At 45.2% G+C, this 25523-nt stretch overlaps 1 protein-coding gene across 5 annotated transcripts in view; it reads right to left on the bottom strand.

The window, feature by feature from the left end:
- The window catches only part of AJAP1 (adherens junctions associated protein 1), a 104902-nt gene that overhangs the window by 42403 nt on the left and 36976 nt on the right, over positions 1 to 25523 (bottom strand). For 4 of the 5 annotated variants that reach the window (XM_084651628.1, XM_084651626.1, XM_084651629.1 and 1 more), the window contains one exon: positions 13709 to 14484. In XM_084651628.1, the coding sequence (XP_084507754.1) occupies positions 13709 to 14480 (772 nt within the window). In that variant the 5' untranslated portion in view covers positions 14481 to 14484. The remainder of the gene's footprint in view (positions 1 to 13708; positions 14485 to 25523) is intronic. The other variant, XM_084651627.1, reaches the window with a different exon arrangement.

Raw genomic sequence — 25523 nt, 5'->3', positions numbered from 1 at the left:
GTGTCAGACCCACCTCCCGGGATTTCTCCCCCAGCTGTAGGAAACTCTGCAAATCCCCTGTCCCTGCTTCCTACACCCATCGCTCCTCAGCTGCAGGGGGAGGGATCACTGTACAGGGAGCTGCTCCCCCATCTTCCCAACCCCCATGCATCCAGACCCCCTCATACCCAGACCCCCCTGCTGAGCTCTATCACCCCCACACCCAGACACCTCTCCTGGTGAGCCCCAACCATCTTCACCTCGACCCCCCTGCAGAGTCCCATTACCGTTGCATCCAGAATCCCACAACAAGCCTGTGTGCATCCAGATCCCCCCCCAACACGGATCCCCCACTGAGATGCCCACACCCAGATTGCCCCACACAGAACCCTCCCAACCCACATCTGGATCCCCCCACACTAAGCCCCTGCACACTTGGGTCTTGCGTGGCTGAGCCTGCCTACCCACACCTGGTGCACCTGGAATGGAGGGGCAGAGCCCTGGGATGTTTCTGGGGCAGGTCTGGTCCTTGCGCAGTGTCAGGGTTGGGTGCAGCCTCACCGCTGAGTCCATGTTCTGGTGGGGGAGAGCTGTACAGTGATCTCCCACCTCTGTGCAGCCAGTGGCCTGTGCTCCCCAATGCCATGCTGGAGCCTCCACATTTATTTGAGAAATAAAATTTGCAGAATTTTTCAGAATTGTAAAATATTGTGTGCAGAATTTTTATGGCGCAGAATGCCCTCAGGAGTAACTCTTTTTCCCACTTATCTAGGGCATGTTCAAGTGACCGAATTGCAACTGACTTTTGAGCAGGCCCATACTGGTCTCCTGTACATGTCACATACCTCCTTTTCTCTTGTAGGTAGTGCAATGCAAAAAACACCAACCAAGCAATACCTCCCCCCAACCTGCTCCATGAATGCAAAGCTGCAGCTAAGAGATCATACATGCACAAAAACATCAAGCTCTGGTACTCTTGGTGACTGTAACTGTGTCCCCTTGCTGATGTAGTCTGTTGTACTTCACACCACAGAATCAGAGAACTGCAGACCTCAAGAGGGTATCTAGTCTAGTCCCCTGCGCTGAGACAGGACCAAGTAAACCTGGACCATCCAGGTGTTCATCTAACCTGTTCTTAAAAACCTCCAGTGATGAGGATTCCACAACCACACTTGGAAGCCTATTTCAGAGTTTAACCACCCTTAGAGTTAGCAAGTTTTTCCTCATATCTAACCTAAATCTCCCTTGCTGCAAATTAAGATGATCGCTGCTTGTCCTGTCTTCAGTGGACATGGAGAACAATTGAGCACCATCCTCTTTTAGCAGCCCATAACATATCAAAAGAGTGTTCTCAGGTTCCCCACCAGTCTTCTTTTCTCCAGGTCAAACATTCCCAGTTTTTGTAGCCTTTCTTTTCAGGTCAGGTTTTCTAAACTATTTATCATTCTGGAAACTCTGCTCTGGACTCTCTCCAATTTTCCATATCTTTCTTAAAATGTGGCGCCTTGAACTGGACACAGTATTCTCATCTGTGCTGAGTGAAATGGGACAACTACCTTCTGGGTCTTCTATATACACTCCTGTTAATATACCCCAGAAAATTAGCCGTTTTGGTGCCTGCATCACATTGTGGACTCACATTTCGTTTGTGATACACCATAACTCCCAGATCCCTTTCAGCAGTACCACTGCCTAGCCAGTCATGCAGTTGATTTTTTCTTTTCTAAGTGTCGTGCCTTTCCCTTGTCTTTATTGACTTTCATCTAGTTAAATTCCATGGAGTCCATGGCCATTTGCATTGTCATAGCAGATGGGTGCGGGGAGGGGGAACAGCTGAGGATGCCTGGTGTGCTGACAATGTTTAGCAGGAAGACAAAAAGGAGGGAGGACCCCCAGTGGGGAGGAACGTGGCTGGCAGGAATCTGCACTGAGGAGGAGAATGGATGAAGGTCTGTAGCCAAAGGATGGGACAGCCTGTCTGCTCTGGCCTGTTTGAGGTCTAGACTCCTGGGTTAGGACCCAGCCAAGCCAACCTAGCCATAAGACCACTCCTGTGAGCACGGGTTTGGAGGGTCAGGCCCTACCTGCCAAACCAGGGAGCAAGCAAACACTTAGCACCAGAACAAAAGTGCTCTTCCCTGCCTGGAGGTGAATAGGGAGGAAAATGAGCTGGCTGACCAGTTAATAAAAGCACAGCTCATTTCTGGTTAACTTGAGCATGTAAGAAGCTATTTTAGGCCTTGGACAGAGGTTTCAATCAGCAGAGAGTACAGCCATTATAAACCTGCAAATCAATAGACTTCCCGGTGAGCACTTAAGAGAGTTTGTCTTTCTTTCCTTTTCTTCTGTCTGCTGGACTCACTGCTGCAGTATTGATGGGCTGTTCACAGGCAAATGCAAGAAGCTGGGGTAACATGCTTGTAAGGAGATTAAAAGAGTGACAGGCACTGCTGCTTGGTGAGCTACACTGTGGACTTGAAGGGCCAGACCCCAGCGGTTGCCAATTGGCATATCCCCACTGCAGTGAATGAAGCTGTGCTGATTTACATCAGACAAGGATCTGGATCTTTCCACTGGTATCATCTGGAGATGCAGTGGGGGACAGAAGTGGCAGAGATTTTCCAGGCTATTCAGCCCCAAGGAGTGAGTGAAGCTGTTCATTCAGTTGCAACAGTAGGTATTGTTTGCGGGGGGGGGGGGGGGGCAGAGATCAGTTTGTCCCTTTCAGAAGGAACACACCTAATCCCCGTGAGCGATGTGGGAGGTACAGGATCTGTTTGTTCCTGCAAGTAGGCCACAAAACCCCACATGGAGATAAAACACTTGTGTTCAAGGTTCAATGGCTGCAACCTTATAAACAACAGCCACACAGATCTACCCCCCACCCCGCCCCGTGCAGTGACTGCTACCCCTTTACTGTGTACCGTTGCATTGGTCCCCACCTGCTGGAAGCTCAGCCCCACGCCCCCGAGCACAGCCTCCTCCCCCGTCCACAACCTACCTTCAGGATTCAAACTCCACACCCCAGGAAATATTACCTCTTCAAGCTTCTCCTCCTAGGCTCGGTGCTATGACCTCTCCCCCTATCTGTCAACACTTCCCCCCGCCCCCAGCGTCAAGGCTGAACTGCTCTGGCAAGGGCATCGTAGCAAACCCACCCTGCAGCTTCCCAGCTCCACCGGCCCTGCAGCTACATTCTACAGCCTGTGACAATTCAGCTGCGCCGAATTCACTTCCAAAAGAAGGACTGGCTAAAGATCAGGGACTCTCGTAATTCTACAGTGGGACTCTTGGATCCCCTTAATACGCTTTGTTCCCCTCCCTCCTCACCACAGGTAACATCTCCTCCCACTGAGTCTGAAAGAGGCTGCCTGACATTATCCAGTGCAAGATGTGAAAGGGCTTAGAAATGATGATGCACCCCTCGGAAGACGAAGCTCACACTGATGAATAATCAGTCACTCCAACCTGCCACCGCTTTGTTTACGGGAGAGTGGTAGAACGTGGGTTCCACCTCTACAACGCCCAAAGCATTTGTGTGATGGGGCCTGCTCACATTCACAGCCCACGGCAGCTCGACTCAGACCTCACTGACATCTCAGAGGTGGTGGCCCAACTCTGGCCTACTTGCGTGAGTCACTGCAACCCAGCGGGGCTGGGCTTCAAATGTACTGTGCGCACCCGATGGAGGACGAGGCACCTGGCTGCAGTAAGGTGCAGCCACACCATACGTGAATGCAGTGGAGGAAATGGCACCATTGCCAGAGGGGATTGTCCTCAGGGAAACGCACTGCAGAGACCGGCAGGGCATTTCAAAAAGATGTGGAGCTACGAGTCTCGCTTGCCCCTTGCACAATGGAGTGGTGCCCCTTTGCTCTGCATTCGTGTAGTTGTGATTAGGCAGGGTGCCCCACACAGCATCCACGGAACAGAGAATTGCAAGTATCAGTAACTCGCTATCATTGTCAAATCCACCTGCACTGTTAATACAATTTAAACCAGCCACCTCTTGAGGTAAATTTACTGTCTCCCAGTAAATTTTTCCTAACCTCATTTCTCTCACTCCTCTCTGCTGCTACTGGAACTCCCAGATCTGCAGCAGATCATGATGTCTTAGCAAAGCAGATCAAAGAGGCAGTTCTCTTCCAACTGCTCAGGGTTTTCTTTTAAACATATTTTAGCTCTAATTAATTCCTTTGACGCCTCTGGCATGCACCATCTGATTGCTCATCCAGCACCCCCTATCCTATACCCGCTTTTTGAAGATGGGGGTCATTTCTCAGTGGGGCAGCCGACTATTTTGGTTCTTGTCTATTCATTTTAAAGTCTTAGTGAACTGACCTGGGTTTCGGGGTGGAGGAGGGGGTTCTGGATTCCAACTGACAGCCCTGGAGAGTGAAGCCCTCTAGGCAGTACCAAACAAGGTTCCCACACTAAGTGTCTCAATTGATGGAGAAAGTGCCTATGAGGGGTGATGTCCCATAAAACTCAGAGATGAACACAGACAGACTGGACAGAGGTGGAGGATGATGCTTAGACCCAGTCAATCCTTGACCTCTTTCCCCACTCTCAAGGAAGGGTGCTAATTAGTACCAGCTGCAGTGTTCATTTGCGATGTGGACACCTGTCCATTAAGAAGAGGACTAAGACACTGACCACATTTCAAACAGCTATTCAGAGAAGCAGACTGCACAGAGAGCTATGCTGCCTTATGCCATAGAAAGCACTTACAGGTTTAATTACTTTATTCTAATCATAATAAAAAGAAAGCTTCAGAGAACTCAGTGAGCGCCAGACATGCCCAGACTACAAAAAAAATGCCCTCTTTTTCTTTTAGCCTAGCCAGTAGGAAAAGAGGATATTCAGCATTTTGCAAAAGACACCATGTTTTGCAGAGACAATCATTTCTGCCTTGTGTTAAAAGCCCCATTACAACCTTTGTGTCTGGCAGCAATATGGAATTTTAATTATTTCTTTCTTTACATGCTCTATTGTAAAATTATTATGACAGCCCCCCCAAAAGGAGGTGTACATTTTGAAAAGCATAATTGTAAACTATGCCTGGGTGAACACATGCCTGGAGTGCCACACACAGAACAAATTGGGGTTGCACACAGATAAACATACCTGATTTTATTTGCCTCAATGGGAAACCAAAAAGCCTTGCACAATTAAATCCACCACCCCCGACTAGTCTTTCTATTCACGTATATACTTTTATGTATATTAAACACACTCACTTTTCTATCTTTTTCCTACTTACCAGCAGAATATTTTCTATTCCACATGAATTTACCTTAAGAGCTGCTTTGCAGCTAGTGGCTCACAGATAAATCTTGTTTTCTGGTTTCCCTTTATTCAGTAAGGTGGGGGAGGGAGAGAATTTTTGCCTAAGGGGGTTGGTTTCTAAAGAAAAACAAACTGTATATTGAATGCAGCATTTTACCTGTTCTGCCTCCGGGAGTCCAGCCTTCCAACACAAATCTGCAGGGTCTCTAAGGTAACGGTATATGGCACCAATGACATTCAGAGGACAAGAGGCGCACCTCATTACTACTGATGAAGGTACTGAAGCAGAGGCTGGGAGGGGGCGCCTGGTTTGGAAAATGCGGAGAGGCACTGTATGAAGGGAATGAGCCCAGCACTCAGCAACCAGTGCAGATTCTATATTCACAGTGCACCCCTCACAGATTTGGACCAGAATAAAAATAAGTAAATTAAAATCTCTGGCCAGGACCCTGCAAACACTTATGTATATGAGCAATCTCACAAACTCTCTGAGACAGGGCCCATCTTTTTGTTCTCTGTTTGTATGGGTGCCCCGCTCAATGGGCTGTTGGTCTATGGCCTGGAGCCCTGAGCTCTCCCACAATATAAACAAACTTTAATACTATAACAACACTGGACTGCTCCAATGGACATATCCGAATGCACAAGTCAGTGTTTGCAGAACTGGTGTCTACTCATGTATCAGTGGAGTCTACTTAATGTAAAGAAAATAAAGTATAATTTCCAGAGAAAAACTCTCCCTCAAAAGTATGAAAGTCTACAAATGAACAGGTCTGGGTACAGCCACTTAACCCAGGCCATATTCTTCTTTCTTCACTTGTTATATTCCTACTCAAGTAAGTTCCCACCCAGTCCTCTGGGTTTTGAAACAATGATGTATTGTTAGCTATATATAGAAGTATTAATATGCTAGGTATTTAATCAGAATTAACTATCTCAAAACTAATTTAATGCCAGGGTGCATTAGTACATGTCAGGGCTCCAGGCGTTTTCTGTTACTGCAATACAGTCATTGAATAGGAAGACTTTTTATGAACAAAGGGGAAACCAGTTACCTTTGGATTACAGGATGTATTCAATACATTGCCCCAATACTTGAATCTGGCTGAGGCAGTCAGGTGGGCTAAGGTAACTATACATCACCTTTTTGCTTCCTTGATTCCCAGAGCTATTGGGGGTTGATTTGTCCCTGAGAGGGTAGAATAGCCCAGATGCCGTTCCAAATGACTACGTCAGCTGGTAACAGCCCCAGTGGGGCCTTTTTGCCATCCAAGGGTTCTTGGGATGCAGCAACACTCTGGCCCCAGACACATCTGGAGGGAAGGAGAGACGATAGAGCGCCTTTGTCGATGCTAAGGCACGCAGGGTCCCCCCTGCCAGGACAAAGCTCGGTCACTTTGTTAAGGCAATTTACGGCCCTTTTGACACCAAATGTTCCAGAGGGGCTGAAATGGGAGTCAAAATCTGGTCCCCAGGGTCTTCGAGATGCAGCTCTTGTTCACTGGCAGGGCTATCGCTAATGTTCAACAAACACCTGCACTGCTTTAAAATAATAATAGTAAAATGCATGCTGGCCGATCACACTGGACACAGACCCATTAACAAAGATAGGACTGAGGAGCAGAGCAGCTCCGGGGATTAACAACCAGATGGATGGAGCTGATGTTCTCAGATGTAGCAATTCTTAATCCCCGAGGAAATACCAAGATTGTTCCCCAAGGCCCTTACTGTTAATATACACTGAGCAGGAAAGACATCGCATAGGTGTACAGGTGCGTCTAGGGGTGGTGTAGTGTCAACTGCTACATTCAGAGCATTTCTAGAGAATATTAATATTCAATAACTTCGTTTAGTCCTATCTCTCTGTACCATTCATCCCATAAAGTATAGGATCCACATTTTTCTCTCTTGCTGTGGTTAAATCTGGACTGACTCCAATGTCTGAGTATGAGCGTCTCTGTGTGCATATGCACAAGTTCGGGTGGGTGTGTGTTTGTGCGTTTGTGCGTGTGCATGACAGAAATAGAGGAAGAAAGACACATGGGTAAACAGCATTCAATCCATACGAAACAGTGTGGGATTGGAACAGAGGTTTTGTTGTAGTCCAGCAGAGTTTGATTATTTGTTTGCAGCTCTGCGGTACAATCCATAGTCTTTCACATCCACCTTCTCTATTACCAAAGCTTATTTCTCTTCATTTGAATCTTTCAGGGAGTAAACACTATAGAAATCTTTACTTTTTGGATCTGTTGTGGAAAACGGAAGTGTTCCAGCCTTGAAAGCTTTACTTTACTTATCCGTTCTGCTTATTGCAGCACTAATGTAACAAGACTGCAAGACAATGATTTGTAATGTTCACTGAACTAGACAAAAAAGTACAGATGAGTCGCATAGTCTTAATGTCTAACCATATAGTACTTCCAGGCAAAGTATAACTACTTCCATTGCCTCAGCCTCGTGTAGCAGAGAGCAGCAGAATTTGAAAAATGCATGGCCTTACATATGTATGGCATTATTTAAGACAGGATACTTTACTCACTGCTTAAAGACAGAGCTGGTTGCTGCCCTTCCATGCAGAAGTGATGGGAAATGCAGGGAGACCCCACTGCTATTGTAATGTTTCTTCCCATTTAATGCAGCTCAGCACAGCAATATTTGGTATTTCTCACACACTGTAAGAGCAAACTACCAGGGCCCGGGGCATAATTTGGTGTCCCAATGGGAAGCTGAGCAGGTGAAATCAGTAAGTACCTATATAGGGTATTTGTCTTAAAAGGGGGGGTTATATTAGATGTTGGAGCAATATTTATTTTACCTAGGTTTCCTTCCCTGAGGATGCTCCATCCCAGTTCACACCCCTTAACCATCACTGGAGTTTAGAGGAAGATCTGGCCCAGACTGTGTGTATATACATATATCCTCTTATTTATTTAATCAGTTTCCCACAATGTACTAGTTTCTATCAAACATCTACTCTCTACCAATCTCATCCCCTGCTAGAATTTTAACCTTTTGTGCCCCAGTGTATGAATCATGAACCATCTTGGGGGAGGTCTTCATTTTGTTTGTGTGGTTTTTTTTAACCTAAACAATTGCAAGCCCTTACTAGGATTTAACCTAGGGAGTGAGAAAGAGCTGAGTGGAAAGCTTCTCCCCCCCAAAAAAAGTCTCTGAGGAAGCCAGCATATTGGGAGGGGAGGGATAGCTCAGTGGTTTGCGCATTGGCCTGCTAGACCCAGGGTTGTGAGTTCAATCCTTGAGGGGGCCATTTGGGATCTGGTGCAAAAATTGGGGATTGGTCCTGCTTTGAGCAGGGGGTTGGACTAGATGACCTCCTCAGGTCCCTTCCAACCCTGGGATTCTATGATTTAATGCAGATGAAGAAAATAAAGGGATATTCAGAGTTTAGGTTTTATTCAAGTTAGGGTGGACAGCTAAGGTCAGAAAGGTCCTTTAGCCAACAAAAGTATTTTATTGTATTCACTTATTCAGTAAAAGAGGCCAATTAACGAAAACTCAAATCTTTCTGAAAACTCCTTAATGAGAGTTAAGAGCTAAAAGATTAAAGTCAGCTGGTGAGTTTCAATTCCCAGATATCTTAGAAGCACAGGCTGAGCATGAGCCTTCAGGGGATTGGGACAGGATAGGAGAATTGGGAGAGGCTGGCTTGGATCTGGAATGTCTCAGCACAGGCTACGTGGAGGCTGGGCAGGATGAAGGCCTGTTGATCTGTGCAGATCCACTAGCATTCTGTGAATCACTGTCCTGCAGAGCCCTCAGGAACAACCTAGTGACTGTCGCTTCAAGCAGCTTTGCGGCCTGAGGAAGGGATACTCAGTTGGACGAGGGGCACTGGACTCGGCCCTGGGTGACTAACAACCATGGATTTAAACCCAATTATAGGGTTTGGGAGATGCACCTTGCCCTTTCATTTTTGATTCTCATTAGAACAGCATCCAGCTCTCACAGCTGAGCTGGACTGCAAAGCTGAGGCTAGGAAGCTGTTCAAAGACCCACAAATGGTAAAATCCCAGCAAGAGCCACATCAGTCAGGCCGCAGCAAAACTTTGTGACTGTCAGCGCGGTAAGGGATGTTAGAGGCATCATGCTGACAAGGACAAAGCAGCTGGAGGAACATCCTTGAAAAGGTGTAAGCGAATTCCAGTACCAAAATAAAAATTACCAAGCATTGTTCCATCTCGGTCCATGCTATCTCATCCTTGAGTTTTGATTGATCTAAGCTGGAGAACAAACTATGAATAGCTATGAAGATCAAAGGGTTTTCTTTCATTAGAACATGCTTACATTTGTCTCCTTATGTGCTGTATATTGTAGGGCCTCACTGTACAGCAGTTAAAGATGCCTCACACACAACTGCAGAGCCACTAGAATTCTAGGCTTACGTTTATAGAAGTGACTACTGATTTTAGGTGCCTCAGGTTTTGGGAGCCCAACTTGAGATATCTGAAAGGGGTCTAATAGTCACAAAGTGCTCAGTGTGTACCCTGAGAGAGTTGAATTAGGCCAGGTGGGCCCAATCAACCAATTAAGCTGCAAATGGGGGAGATTTAGGCTGTGTAGAGGGTGCTAATTAGTAGGAAGCTCATCTGTGAGGGAACAAGCAAGGCTCCTATCAAGCCAGGATTCTCGAGGGAAGAAGCCAGCAGTGTCTCTCCCTGAGGTAAGGGAGAAAGAAAGGGGGTAGAAACCCTGGTGCAGAGGGTCTTTGAAAGACTCCCCTGGAAGGGAAAAACACAGTGTGACCTGGCTGAAGGGCTGAGTCATGAAATGGCTGTATTACATCTCCATGAGCGGGAGGAGAGCGGCAATGATGGAAGAGAAGAAAGGAGGTGCTGAACTAGGTGGAGCTAATCACCAGAACTGCCAGAAGGAAGACCCCCCATTGGTGAGTAGAGCACCCCATGACCCTTTACGGATGGGTAAATTGCAGTACCGAGTTGTTATGTTATTTCATCAACTTAATAGACCCAGTCAGCATCTAAGCCAGAAACCAAATGCAGGAATCCTTCTAGAGGCTTGCTCCAGCTACTGTCTAATGGTGGACAACACTTCCAGACTGAACCTCGAGAGGTCAATCACCAATACAAATTTAAGACTTCGCTGCAATCACTGTGGGCACTTCTGAGCCAAGCCAGGAGATCAAACTCATTGTGGAACGGCTCCGCTGAAGTCCGTGTACTGAACAGATCAACTCAACCAAAAGTACAATGGTGAGAAAAGCAAATAAAAACACCACCTCAATATCCCAATCCTACATTATACTGGATCTATTGAGATCATTTGTCTGTCATCCTAGTGGGCAGGACAGAAATCTGCTGAAGGCCTGTTTGTGCAGTGACAATTATCAGTGGTCATTTGATAGTTCAAGTAGAAACATATTGCAATGTTTTCCTGAATAGTGACATATATCTGTCAGATACCCTTACCAAACTGCCAGTGTTATCTTCAAACTACTCAGTAAACCTTGGGCAATTCTGAAATATCATAACATTGGTTACCTGATATAAAGACCAGAGGAGAAGGCAACGACTTAGACACAAACTACTGACCTAGGCAATGTGCCTAGATCACAGAGTGGTGTCCCAGATACAGGACCACTGACTGGCAACACAGTTAATGAATCTTGACATTACAGGGATAATAAATGATGAGTCACATTTTAGACAAAAAGCCTATGTCAGCTGTCCAGGGTGAGGAAGACTCTCCTCTGACTTACTCCCCTGATATCCCAGCAGCTCAACAATACCCTGTAACACTTTGACAGTGTTATACCATTTGTAATTAAGCCACTGCAATAAACAGGAATTTTCTCAGTGCAAGGCACCTATTTGATTTCAGACGCATGTGTACAAATGTAGTTAGCTACAGATGTAAGTATTGCTAATAACAATAGGACTTGATGACACTATCTGCTTTGAAAAAAACATGCGGTTTGGGAAGTAAATCTTAGCATTCCATCAAATGTCTTAGTATGAACTGGTTAGATTTCTTGTGCTGGAGAGTGTGACTGATATTCTGTCGCTAACTGAGCCAGCTGAGGCTGACATCTCATCTGCTGTGTAGGCGGGGCTCCTTTTCACAGATATGAATAACTTCTTGAAGTTAGGAGTGACATTTTTTCTGAAGAGGGTTTATTAGAGAAATTAATCAGGATGGAGACTGCATCATGAAACCCTATAATTCTTTCTCAGATAAGCATCTGACTTGTTGGACTACTCAGCGTCCATGTAATGTGAATTAATTTGCCAAGATACATAATATTGTTCCATGGTATAACTTTAGTAATAAATAAATATAATTTGGAATAAATGGAAAACTGCTTTCCCACACAGCAAATGGTGTCGGTGGAAAATAGTATATTTTCCTAAATATTACTAAATACTATAGTAAATGAGTGCTGCACTAAATTTGATTAGGCTTGTAGATTTATAGAGGCAATAGGCAAACTCTGTAAACTCCTAGCAAATGTCTTACATAAAGATGATGGATCAGAGTTCTCATCGGCTTACCCAGTGTTCATTTTTAAACCCAAATTCCTCTCAATTTTCTGCAACATTCTTACCCGACAGAAGACCTTGCCTCTAACACAACCCCAGGCTTATTATTGTTAAAATTATTTACTTGTACTGTGGTAGCATCAAGAGTCCTGGACCAGGACCCCCTTTTGCTAGGTGCTGTGTCCCAGTCCTAAGCACTAATCAATGCTCTATGCCTGTAGCCTGATCCCATTACCATCTTCCTCAGGGACACTAGGTAATCCAAAGTGCTGCCCTGATGGGTTGTTTTTATTTTTAATATCATACACTGTACATGATGCTGAGGAGAATAGGGAGCATTTGAGATCCCAGGCTAACACTTACATTGCAGTCTGATCAGAAACCAACTCTATCAGTGAGATGCTAGAAGCTCACAACCCCTGGCAGAGGCTAGATGGGAGACTCTGATGTGAGCCTGAATTATGCTGAACAAACTAGTCACAGTGAACAGTTTAATGAAGGATTTATCCCCTGACTCTAGTAAGAAATTAGAACATGGGGTTTTTTTGTAGCTTTTTTTTTCAGATTTGCAGATTTTTTACCAATACGTTAATTAACCACAATAACTTGAGGAATGTTGTAAGTGAACACGTTTCAGCACATGAATTGCTCAATTCGACTGTTTCATTGAGTATTCAGAACTTGGTGTGTCTGATCACCTAAGTCAAATGAAGTTGTTCCTACTCCTGAGGCCAAAAAGAGCTTCTGAGATGGCCCACACACATTTATCATCAACATGCATGCATATGTATCACAACATGGATAGTTACTGCATGTTCTCTGACTGAGAACATTCTTGCAAACACGCTTACTCAACAAATGTTCGTGAAGAGCAATTGAGAAGAGTCCTCAATAGAAATGAAAGGAATCGGTAGCTCTCATTGACTCAAAGGTTTGTGATTTCTTTAGCAGAATTCTCCCAGCTTAACTTGCACTAAAGTAACCTTTGTGTCCAGTCTGCATGAGAAAAAAGTACTACTGTAAGGCAGAAAACAATTATGATAATGACTTCAGCAGGCGTTGCTGTATGCTTCTGTGTAATGAAAAACTGCATCTAAATCAGGGAAAGAATAGTGAAAACCAAACTCAGTTTTCTCCGCAGTCACCAAAGCTGAAACACCAACAATCTAGGTTGTTTGCATATTGTACTGTGTCAGAGTGCCACATTAATACATTGATTATTATTACACTTTTCAGGGATTGTTAAGACTTGTATGTTGCATATAGAATCTGTCTGCAGTTCAGAGCTAGCAACCACAGTGTGTATATGATTAGTGACATATTGTATGAAAGGGACTAGAAAGAAATATGTGAACAGCAAAATACTTTGTTGGACAAACACCCCAAAATCTGGACGCTTCTTGAGTTTGCAAAACCAGGCTGCAAATCTTGTTGGGCTAGTCTTTCCTGTGAGATTTCCTGTTGCTGATCAAACCAAAAATACTGCTATATTCCTGGGGAACCCAAGAAGGCAGAGGAAGATTTAAATACAGTAGAAAGAGTATACAGATGTTTTGCAAATCACAAAAAAAGTTTAGATCAAATTTCAGAAAAAAATTCAGGTCAGTTTTCATTTTATTCAAAGCTGTTCACCCACCTTTCCCTAACTGAAAATTGCTTAACTGTTTTGAAACCTGGACATTATACTATAATGTTCTCTTTAATTACTCCTTAATGATGATTGCAGCCTGGCAAAGCCAACACAATATGAAGCCTTCGTCAGACACTGCACCTTGTTTATATTGTGGCATTGTCCCGCAGTACCGTCTCCTCATTGGTGCCCATCATATAGGACACACCTCTGCCCTCGGCAATAGGTTTTTTGCTCTTACTTAGCCCAGATCAACAGTTAAAACAAAACCCTATCAACAGACAGAAAATACCTGTAGTGTCTCCCATTAACTTAGGTGGACGGGCTTCTTTTCCATTGCTCTTGTGGCTGGTGTAGGGTTCCGTTGTGCTAATCCTGCCAGGGTTGTTCTTGTGTTTGTTAAGCCCTGGCATGGGTGATGCTGTGAACCCCTTAGACCGTACAGTGGTGGAAGTGGTGGTGGTGGTGGTTGCCACAGTAGTCGTTCTGGTTTGTAAAGCGGAAGTCGTGGTGGTGCCATAATTCCCAGGGAATGTACTGGTTTCCATGGAGTCCTCTTCCCCTGTTGGGCCCCATACAATTACTTCAGGCACCGTGGTGGGCCTCCTGTCTCTGTGATCAAAATTGCTTCCTCGGAGGTGCCTTTTCCCCCTTTTCAAAGGAGTCTGCTGGTCTGTACTCCTGCTGCTCCCATCTACAACAGAAGGGGCTGGTTTTGCAGTATCAGAGTGCTTGGACTGCATGCTTTTATAAAAGCCTGCTAACTGGTCTGTGGCTTTGTGTGGCCTTTTTGAATGATATGTTTGTATTTGCCCATGAGATCGTTCCGGATGAGAAGAAACATGGTTCCAAAAAGGGCCAGGAATCCTCAGTTGCTGTCCATTTTTAAAACTCCACAAAGGACTATGGGACAATCTATGCCAGTGAGAAGGCCTTTGCAGGAGCCTAAACCCTTGGCCTTGGGCTACAGATTCACAGATGGTGAAATCCATGGCTAGTTGAAACATGGCTATTAATATCCAAGCATGGCTTCCTACCGGGCAACCTGACCTGCGGACAGACATCGAACTGTATTAGAAAAAGAGAAAGAAAATGATTTATGTAACAGATTACAATGCAATGTTTGTGTATCTATTAGAGTAGCATGCCAGGTTTACCCATGTTGAGAAGAAAAATCTGATAACCAGACCAGAAGAAACATAATGAAAATGACTTCTGTAGCTTCAAAAGAATAAGCCATCTGCTTTTCTACATATTAAGGGCAACATTTTCAGAACTGACCTCAAGGTGTCTTAAGTTGAACCCCCAAAACTTGGGGCATCCAAAATCAATGTCCAGTTTTGAAATTTTGGCCTAAATATTTTTTTAAGTAGGGGTATGAAACAGGAACAGTACACTGCCATGCTTTGAATGACTCAAGAATGGATTCTACTTTGAAAAGTCCTTAGCAATATGTCCAGTGTGTGTGCATTTCTGACCTCAGCATTCTTAGCTGAACTGTATATTAGCTAGATACAGTATATAACCCATAGTCATGCTCCCAACAGCCTGTCTCTTTATTCACAAACTTAAATCTAACTCGAGTGGTTAGAGGCATTTCCAGTCATGGCCGGGTTGAAAAGGAGACTCATGTTACTAATCCTGGCATAAAAGGCTTGACTTCATTAACCCAAATCTACCTTTAAGGTCCAGATCCTGCAACCGATGGTGTGCACAGACCCCTGGGCCTCACTGACTTCAAGGATACTCCACGCTGCTTGTATGAAACACATTGCAAATTTGGGGCTGCCTTTGTAGTTATGAAGAATAAACATTTCACTTGCTGGTAAGATGTCTCCCCCGGCTTTCTGTGTAATTAATTAATTATCAATGTACAGATTCACACCAGAAACATTCAATAACAGTGCCTTAACAGGAGTCATTTTCATTCTCTTCCCTGCCTTTAAATATGTTTATCTATAAATTCATATATTTTAATTTTTGCATCTCAAATGCAAGTTTTCCATATCAAATTCTTTTTTTCTACATAAAACAAAAAACCTTTCCCTACGTCTCCTTCTTATTTATCTACCTGGAGTCCATGCCCATTAGAAGTAAGGAGATAAGACAATTAAATAAGAAGGTCAGCAGCAAGAGTTTTCTGAACTCAGAGACAGAAAATATATCAATGTACAACAAATTACTTTTTCTGAAACTTCAGGGTTGAATCCAGTAAGATGAAATTCTCTCTCTCTCTCTCACACACACAAATTGACTGATCCATTTTCCCTACCTGCAGCATTCTCACAAGCTCCCAAAGTAGACCTGACATTACACGCTAATTAAATCCAATCCCAAATCCAGGCCACTAAAGCCATAAGGAAAGTAGCCCACAGGAAATGAAACCTCATTCTTCTGCAGAATGTCAGTGGTGCTGATCTTCAGGAACTGTGCTGTCAGCAATGCTCAAATTGGCATGGCAACATTCTAGAGCTGGGTACATACCTAACTTCATTCAAAATACAGATACCAATAGCTATGCCAGGGACAGTCTAGCAAGAGTACAAAGCTAAATGCTGAGGCTACAGTGTGCCATGTATACAAGTACAGTTCCAATACACAGCTTTAAAACAACATAACATTATATTAATGATGCGTTTAGTTTCCTTATGGGATCATGTTTATATCCTTCAACCTCTATTGTCAACAGCATCTAGGAAAATTGACTTAATGGGTCACTTCTCTCCTTTCTGTGATGACGTGATCCTGGAATAAAAGGGTCCGTGTTTCCTTTTTACATTGCACCTCCACGGGGCTGTAAAACATTTTATGAAATGAAACAGAACGAGACAGGACAGAAAAATAGATGAACTACAGCCTGCTGACTGTCCATAACGAATGGCCAGATCTGGCATGATCAGAGAGGTATACAGAGTTAACACAAAACAGGCCAGGGAACTGACAATATTCTATGTGATGTTTTCTTTTTCTTAAGGAAGTGCATGGAATGCAAATTTGTTAATCAGCTCCAGGCTAAGAGTGGCTGCACTCTTGCTCCTCATGTGTAACCCACTGTTATGAACCAGGTGCTTCAAACAGAGCAGCTATCTCCGGAGTTCATTTACCAGGCTGACCTGCTTGGCTAAGCACTGCACTTCACTGTATATTACATCATTAACTACCAGTTTATGTCCCTGCAGTACACCCTGCGCTCTAGGTTTTATTAAGGGGTCTGGTATGTTACAGACAATAAAGAAAGTGCAGTGGGGTGCACTTCAATTTTAATTAGTCTTTTTACATAAAACGAAGAGCTGCACCTCGCATTGAATTGTCACCATAAGTCACCTTTTTATTTTGAGCTGATTTAAAATACTCAGACTTTCTTTCATATTGAAGCATTGCTTCTTCTCCACTTTTATTCCAGGACTACAAAATTCTGAGTTTTAACCTGCCCCCCGCCACTAAAGTTTTACTTAACTAATCTAAAGTAGTTTGCTAAAACGATAATCAGCGCAATGTTTTAGATACATGCCCATATCCTTTTCTCAAAAGAATCATTGGGCCAAATCATAGATTCATAGATTCCAAGGCCAGAAGGAACCATTGTGATCCTCTAGTCTGACCTCCTGTAGAACATGGGCCACAGAACTTCCCCAGGATAATTCCGAGAGCAGATCTGTTAGAGAAACATCCAGTCTTGATTTTAAAATGACCAGTGATGCAGAATCCAGCACGACCCTTGGTAAGCACTTCCAGTGGTTAATTACTCTTACCGTTAAAACTCCTGAAATCCTTAATTGGTTTTATACAGCATTTACCCAAGGAAAGCTGGGACTGAAGTCAGTGGGAGTTAATGGGTGCCTTTCATGAATAGATGGACTAACCCTTTCCTGCCTGACATCCTGTGCAGTCATTCATGCCAGTGCAAAGCAGAGGCGAATACCTACCATTCTCTTCTGGTAACACTCTGAAACCCACGTGGTGCCTGAGTAAATGAAGTTGGATAAGACTAAGGCCCAGACACTCAGAAACACAGTCCACCACTGGTTTAAAAAGCTACCTCTCTGTGTAAGGCCATATTTTCCAAATCACATCCTCCTCCTCTTTCTTAGAAGTCACTGTACTTGCAAACAGAGCTGGTCATAACTTTTCATTCAAAACTTTTGTCTTCTTTAATCTTTCCAATTATTCAACAGAAAAATGGAACACCCCCCAAATGTAAGGCTGAAGGGACCTTGAGAGGTCAGAGCAAAATTCACGACAATTTTTAGACGTGATTTAGATGCTCTGCCCTCATGCTTTGCCCCCACAACTGAAACACAAGCACAAATCTGAGTCCTTTCACCTCTGAGTACCTGATCATGCCCCTATCTTTGGCTGAAATAAGGAGAAAATGGAACAAAAAACTGTGAAAGGAACAAGGCAGTGAAATGAGGGAACTCCAAAAAACCCAAAGAGAGTTCATTTGGGGGGGCGTTCCATTTTTCTATGATTCTAAGACCACTGGAAAAGCAGAGGGGAGGGCATTACAACAGCTGACCAGCAGGGATGGGCAGAATAATGAAAATGCCTTAAAGAGAGACAAGAAGCTTGGCTCTGATGTGGTGGAGAATGGGAAGTCAGAGCAGAGATTCAAAGGAGGTGGAGCGGTGTGGTTAGAGCAGCGCTCTGAAGTAACACTCAGTGCAATAGGAGGAAAGACAAAGGGAGCCACCAAACCATCCCCGGGTCTTCACAGTGGCTGCTGCATTATACCAGCCCGCCTCTGGATGGCTGGACCATCCTGCAGACTTGGAATGGCAGATGTAGCCTTTCCCCTCCAAGTCACTGGTGTGAGCCCAGCTCTCGCCAGCAGCAATACAAGCGGTTCTTATCTGCGGGCTGTTTGGCAGAGCATGCCAAAGGAGCTAGTCAGCTCTGCCCAGCTCCTTGTTGACGCGCCCAAATCAGATTAAAAACCACAGTACAACTGGCACCAGATGCCCCCTTGCTGCAGAGAAGCCAAGGACGGAATGGGCAGGGGAGACAGAATTCCTGTCTCACACCTATGCGTGGCCCCTGCTGCAGAGAGGAAGCCTGTTCTATGGGTCTCTAGGGGTGGCGTCTTTTTCCCAAAACTCAGTTCAGTTTTATTGTTTTTTCCATTTGTTTTCCATACAGTAATCTGATTCCTGACTCTCTGAGAGATTTCAGGAAATGACTGCACACTCACCAGCTTTCCTCGTGTTCTCTGCACTAAGCGGCAAACTCTTTGAGACGGCTGAATTCACAGTCTGATAGAAGTATATCTCACAGCACATAATGGAGCTACTGGCCAGAGTTGTTGTTTTGTTATCAGAAAAGTTCAAATCTGTTACTTTATTCATCATACATTTTCATGGGATGTGTACCAGGGTTTGTTCTCTGGAGTTAAACATGCAGCATGGTCCCCTGCTGGATTTTCAAAGCCTAGGTTTACCATACCTGCTATGTGAAAGTAATTGTATTCCAGCATAAGGGCCATTTCCCATATGCTGCATGTCTGTGGCTCAGTCGGTAACACCCACTCTCTGCTGGTTAGAAGCCAGGAGTTCAGTTTTCCAATGAGAACATTAAACACAGATTCACCTTAATAATATTCACAGCCCTGCCGTCATTCTACTGGCATGTCAGACTCCATTTCGGTCTTTGTCTAACTTTTTAATATGATTTGGAATTTCTCCTCGCTAGGAATGAAAGATGCAGTCTGCCTTCCTTGACAACATATCCCACTGAAGAAGTACATTCTTATGTCCTGTGCACACAAACACACATACACAGTCACTCGCTGTTTGGCTGTTTCTCAAGAAGAAAACAGGATGAGAATGATGTGCTTTTGTTAGTAGCCTGTAAATGCTGACAGCCAAGCACAGTCCAACCATACTCTGATTGTGGCCACACTTCAGCTGCAGTGTTTGATCTTCCCAATTACCCATTCAAACTCTCCCTGGTTTTGGGTTCACAGCCTACAAAAATATGGTATATTCTACACTCCTCATATTTCCCTTGTTCTTTTGTCACATGACCAAGCTGAAATAATAGGGCCGGGTCCTCAGCTCACGTAAATCAGCACAGCTCCATGACATCCACAAAGCCATGTCAATCTACATTAGCTGAGAAACTGGCCTAATATCTCCTTGTTGCTCTGTTTCTAGGAACACCAGCGCATTAAAAAAAATTGCTAACTCCAGGCTCGTAGTTACTAGTCTACATATTATACACAAGCACACCAATAGCTGACCCTGCTGCATTGCCAAAGTGTACGCAGCAGAGTGCAATTACCTAGCCCCGAGCATGGCCACAATCCCAATACGAGTACGCAGCGTGCCAGCCACGAGCACAGCCAGCACGTTGGTGCTAGCAGTAAACCAGTAAAAAGCAGTGCCAGGATGGACACAGGAACACGTAGGCAGCTCAGAGGATTGCAAATGCACGTTTGCTGTTTCAAGGAGGTTTAGCAGATACTAACATAAGAGTTCAGAGGAAACCAGCCTGAACACAGCAAAAATAACCACCCGGACCCCATGCACAGGTTCCTTGCATCATTCCCAGACACAATCCTGCCCTTAGAGTATAAGCTCACAAGGGCTGAGACCAGGTCTTCCTGGGGATGGGCCGTGCCTGGCACACTCCATGCACTGCTGGAATGCAAAGACCTGGAATGCTAATAATGCCTGGCTGGCTGGCATCTGACCCTGTCCCAGTTTTATGTGGACATCCCAATTAGCCTCACTTTTTACAGTACATTTGAGTGGAGTGAGGTCAGGGGCCTTTACTCTAAATGACATTTTGCCAGACAAGCAAACTGCCCAATTGCCTAATGGCTCCCCTCAAGAGGGGGCATTTGGGGTAGGAGTCTGAAGCCCCATCACCTCGCAGGAGGTAATCTTATGTGACCCCCACTCTTCCTAGGATTTCGCAACAGAAGAGAAGGTAAAATGTCTTTCAGAATAAATAGCAATGTGTAGGAGTTCTGGTTGTCTAGGCAACACACCACTCCACTATTCAGAACTAGCAATGGGGAGGGACTCTGCTGCCCAACAGAAAAGTCTGTGGCAGCCACTCCAAAGGAACAAGCGAGGCACACTTCAGTGCCAGTGCCCGTTGGTGCTCTCCAAGAAGGGTGCTCCTTCCCCTCAGCCCTTGGGGCACAGTGTGCTAAGAGGTTAGAGTGGGAGACCAGGAGTCAGAACTCCTGGGTTCTATGCCAGATTCTTCCCCAACCCACTATATAGCAGTGGGGAAGCCATGTTCCCATTCTATGCCTCTGCATTCCCATCTCTACAATGGAGATGATCACATTCACTGGCTGCTCATGAGGTTTACGGGTTTACTGATGGTTGTAAATTGCTTTGAGATCCTAACTGGGTGGCTAGCACAGCAATAGGTGGCTTAGATAGAGTCATCCTTGGCTATAAGGTGGAAATAATTAATTACCATAAATTAACATGACTTGGTTCTGTTCTGTGAGAAGGGCTCTGGGATTGGACAGCATCTTTCTGTCTACTTCAGGTATTTCTAACTCAGATTTGCATTAAACTTTTAGGGGGAACCACAGGAAAAGGTGGAACGTGGATCTGGTAACTTTGCATCCCATTCGTATGCCTCCCTCCCTCATAAAGCAAGCTAAAGGCAGGATTAATGCATCCACCAATTACTGCCTCCCTCTTGCTCCACATCCTCAAAATCACAGGTCGGGTCCATGTCGTAAGCCCCTTTGTCAGGTGATGGTGCTCAGGATGGTGAAGAATAGAACCACTGGAGCAGCTGCTGCCTTTAGAATTAGGCCATTACTTAGCAATTTGCTAGCTACTAGGGATACTAGTCCATAGTGGAAGATCTTGATAAGGTTTTGAGCATTCTCTAGGTGGAATCCATCACATAATAAATACTCTTCGGATTAGCCCCAGACTAGCCCATCCATTCTGAGACGCAGGACTTCTGGGACATTCATCATTGTCAGTCACACAGAAATGGCTACTCCCCTCTCTTCAGTTATCCTACCCACATCTTCTTCACTGATAGCAGATCGGAGCAAGAACAGTTTTAAGGAAAACATTCTCGGCAGTTGAAATAATTTATTGCCAAATACTCCAAAGGGAGGCGTTTTATTCCATTAAAAACAGGTCAGTAGGCTGAAGGTACACACAGCTGAGAGGCTTAGAGACATGGGGTCAAGTTCTAAGTTAGGCTAAACAGTCTGATGTGCTGAGACATGCAGACTGGACTATAAGGGGATGTGCTACATGCAAGAACAAGGCACAGTGGCAGAGCTGTGTGCGTGCATCCGGGGAAATGAAATAGCAGGGGGTGCTGTTGCCCAGGGATGAGATGCAATGGCAGGGCTTGCATATGTGTTATCAGTGCAGCTGCTTGGGGCTTGCAGAAGTTCAATGTTGCAATGAATTTTTTCAGAGAATTCTGAATTTCAGTGAAAACAAGGAAAATACTGAATGTTTATGCAATATTTATTCCCCATTTCCCGACCAGCTCTACAGCTGCCCTGAATTTTTGGAGTTTCTAAGAAAAATTTTCATCAAAATTTTGAATTTCAATTTTTTAAAAATGGGAACCAATGTCAATGACATTTTGTATCATTCCCCCCTCCCCCCATCTTTCTCGCGATCAGTCTCTCACGTTATGAGCTCTAAATTCACTCACGTTATCTAATGCGAGGCAAAGAAAGCCTTAGCTTTCCACAAGAACCCCACCTCCTGCAAACATTCACCTACGTGCTTAACTTTAAGCACAAAAGTGGTAAGTATTTTCCAGATCAGGGGCTAACATGAGACGTTAGTGGTTAACTGTCCCAATGGCTCCGGCACCGGTTAAAACTGTTGCTGGAAAAGTTTTATTCCAAGAAGAGCGTGTGTCAGGCTGGCTGTGACAGGCTTCCAGAGTACATTATCTATTGCAATACATCTTTTTTATCAAAAAAATAGATTAATTATAAACTAGCAAGAAAGCCAGTCATGAAATTAAATTATAGTGCGTCAAAGGCACAACGTCTAGGATTAAACACTGTGATAATTACAAGTCTGTTATTTAGATTTTAATTAGGTTCTTTTTCTTTTAACTGGATTGTAAGAAAGAAGGTAGACTGGTAGAAGGTGGGGGAGTGAAGGACTCTGGGAGAAAGTGGATATGTGGGAAATGTGAAGTTCAGGCCCAAGGCCAGGGGATGGTGGCAGCTCTGACAGGTTGGCTGCGTGGCTAGGGCAGAATCTGGGGATAGCTGGTAGAGAGAAGGGCTGAGGTGGGAGGCCGAGGGAGAGGGTTCAGGCATTGCTGTTCAGCTCATGCCACAGAAATGGAACTAAAGGATGAGGACAATGAAGCAAATTCCTGTCCTCACTGTACCACTGCAGAGAACAGCCATGCAGTGCCCAAACAAGAGGAAGACAAGGGCCAGCATCAGCAGCACCTGCAGTAAAAGTGATTTTTCCAGGGCAAGGCAAGGTGCACAGGGCCCATCCTCTGGCTACCAACATTGCGTCACACGTGGCTGATGCAGAGCCAGGGTTCCTCCCGGGTCACCAAACGGGGACACAAGGCAGCAGCCATTCCCCTATCTGGGAGAGGGTGAAGTGCGTTCTCCCTACCCTTTAATTAGCCACTGTCACTGCCCCAGGAATGGGGGGACCAAGACCCCACTCTTGTCTGACCCCTTTCTGGGGAGGCTAGCACCTGCAATTCCCTGCACAGGGGGGTGTTCCCTTTGCACATCTGAGCAGGGCCCAGAATTGGGGCATGAGGCAGCAACCTCTGGGTCTGAGTGGGAGCAAGGCTGGTAGCGTTCAAGTGACTGCAGACAGCCACCCCGTGACTGTGACTATAAAGGGCAGGGTTTGTGCCTAAACTGAGTTAACTGAAGATATTAAGGGATGGAGTTTGGCCATAAGTATTCTCACTGAGGAGTCATTAATTCTCAGTAGTGAATGAGTGCTTTAGCTCAGGATAGAGACACTGGGGGAACAGGGGTACATTGGGATATCCTCCCTAGGGGGAGTCACTTTACCCCAGCATACCGATCCATGGGGATGTTCTCTTTGTCTCCAGGACAAAGCTACTGGAGGCCAAACTTGTCCTGGTCCCGCCGAAGTAAGTGGCATTCCCCCAGGATGGATTTGGCTCTGGGGTAGTAAGTTTGGCAGGGCTACTCTTGCTTGAAAGCGAGATGCCCCCGGGAAGGTGCCTATCTTGCTACACTAGTTTTAGCCATGGGCCCACCCGGGGTGTATTATTTACTGGAAGCAGCATTGTCACTGTAGGGAAACCCCTGCCTTCTGACAGACATCCCTTCCGACCGCTTCATCAGAGCAAACACAGAGCCAGGGCCCATAGGACTGAGCTGACAGGACAACGTGGCATGTGCGAGAAGTGGTGAAAAAGAGATAGTGGGAGAAGCTTTGCTGTGAAGCCCCCTCTACCCCAACCCTCTCCAGGGCGTGAAGGCTGATGGTCCAGCTTTTGACGCATTCTCCTTTACCTGTCCCCTAACGTCAGCCAAGGAGGTTCTTCTCCTCTCCTTCACACTAATCATTTCTGACACACATTTGGCAACCGAAACGGTGAGAATCTGCCTGTAGTGTTCTAGGTCAGCTTCACCTGAGAGACACAGAGAGGTGGGCATGGTGCCTTTGAATTGGGGGTCTGACAGCTGTGAAAATGTGCCTCTAAGATCCCTCAATAGAACTAACTCCAAGCACCTCTTCTACCTGCACCAAAAGTGTCTTCAGCGTGCCCTGGAATGGCCTCCAGCAGCCGACACATAAGGATGATCAAGCTAAGGGCTCACTGGCACTAGAAGCCCAACAACGACAGTGCACAGCTGTTGGTCACGGTAGCGGGGTCCACTTTCCCACACGGCATTTGTTCCCCGTCTGGACTGGACACACCACTTGCAGGAGCGTGGCAGGTCACTGTTTCGGAGCTAGGCCACAGCTCCCTGATGGGGTGCAGGGTCCCCGCTGCGCACAAATCCACCGCCCAGGCCCAGGATTTAATTCTGGAATTAAGGATCATGAATAAATGCACCAGAGAACAAAATTTCTGCAGCTCAGTTCCTGGTTCCTGCAAATGCTGAGCGGCAATTCCTGCACTCAGGGCTGTATGGGGGAAAAGGGGTTACATTTGCAGATTTTAGGGGCTGCCAATGCTGTCTGTTCCAAGGACCCAGAGCAGGACTGTCCTCACAGCCAAGGCCAGCACAGCCCCAAATGTAGGTGCTTAAAGCTCATCGCCTAAAACTGTATTTAGGCAACTGAATAAGAGTGGCCTGGTGTCCAGCTAGGGAACCACAGATTTTACTGCCTTGAACAGGAGCTGTGGGTACTCAGCACTAGTGAAAATCAAGGCACCTGTTTAGATGCCTGGATGTGAGTTTTGGTGCCTAATTTTAGGCTGACAAGCTTGAGAGGTAGAGCCTGTTTGCTTGGCTGGTTTGACCCTGCATCACCTTTGCTGGTATCCACTTACCTGTGCGGGGAGGAAAGTTTACTCCTTCATAGATGGCCCCTTTTTCTGCCAGATCGAGGCATGGAGCCTTAATCTTGCACTCGTGGCATCAGTGCGTTGCTATTTTTGTCGTCTCAACTTCAAATTTATAACTTTGCTGCAGGAACCAAGGCAGGTTGACAGGGAGGGTCTCTCTGCTTAAAAACATGATTGTGTTTCATATTCTGAACACAGAGCATGGCATTTCTGAAGAACCAAGTGCCTGGCTTTCTGCTTTAAGTGATATGTTTGAAAGTTTTCCCCAGTATGAAAGTCCCTCTTTAAATTCTTCCAAACAGAGCAACTTGCTTCGATGAAGTAGGAAGTTGGCACTTAGGAAACAGTACTTTCAGGCTCTCGGCAAACTGCACTCTTTGCTTATCTTGAAAAGTCCAATGCTGTGCTTTCATGTCCAAGGCTCAAGTCTGATGATGATGATGATGATGCAGCCAAACTCAGAAATCTGGGGGAGTTCGAAACAAATAATTTCAAATCACTCCACTCCACGCTCATGCCAGGGCAATATCCTTTTGAAAACTGTGCTTTTGCTACAGCAGCTCCATGACTTCTCTGCTGGCAACGTTTTTTATTCCCCATCCATTTGGCGGTAAGAA

This window comes from Lepidochelys olivacea (genome assembly GCF_965140295.1).
Source record: "Lepidochelys olivacea isolate rLepOli2 genome assembly, chromosome: 18".
Lineage (NCBI taxonomy): Eukaryota > Metazoa > Chordata > Testudines > Cheloniidae > Lepidochelys > Lepidochelys olivacea.
This window is presented reverse-complemented; position numbering and strand designations above follow the sequence as displayed.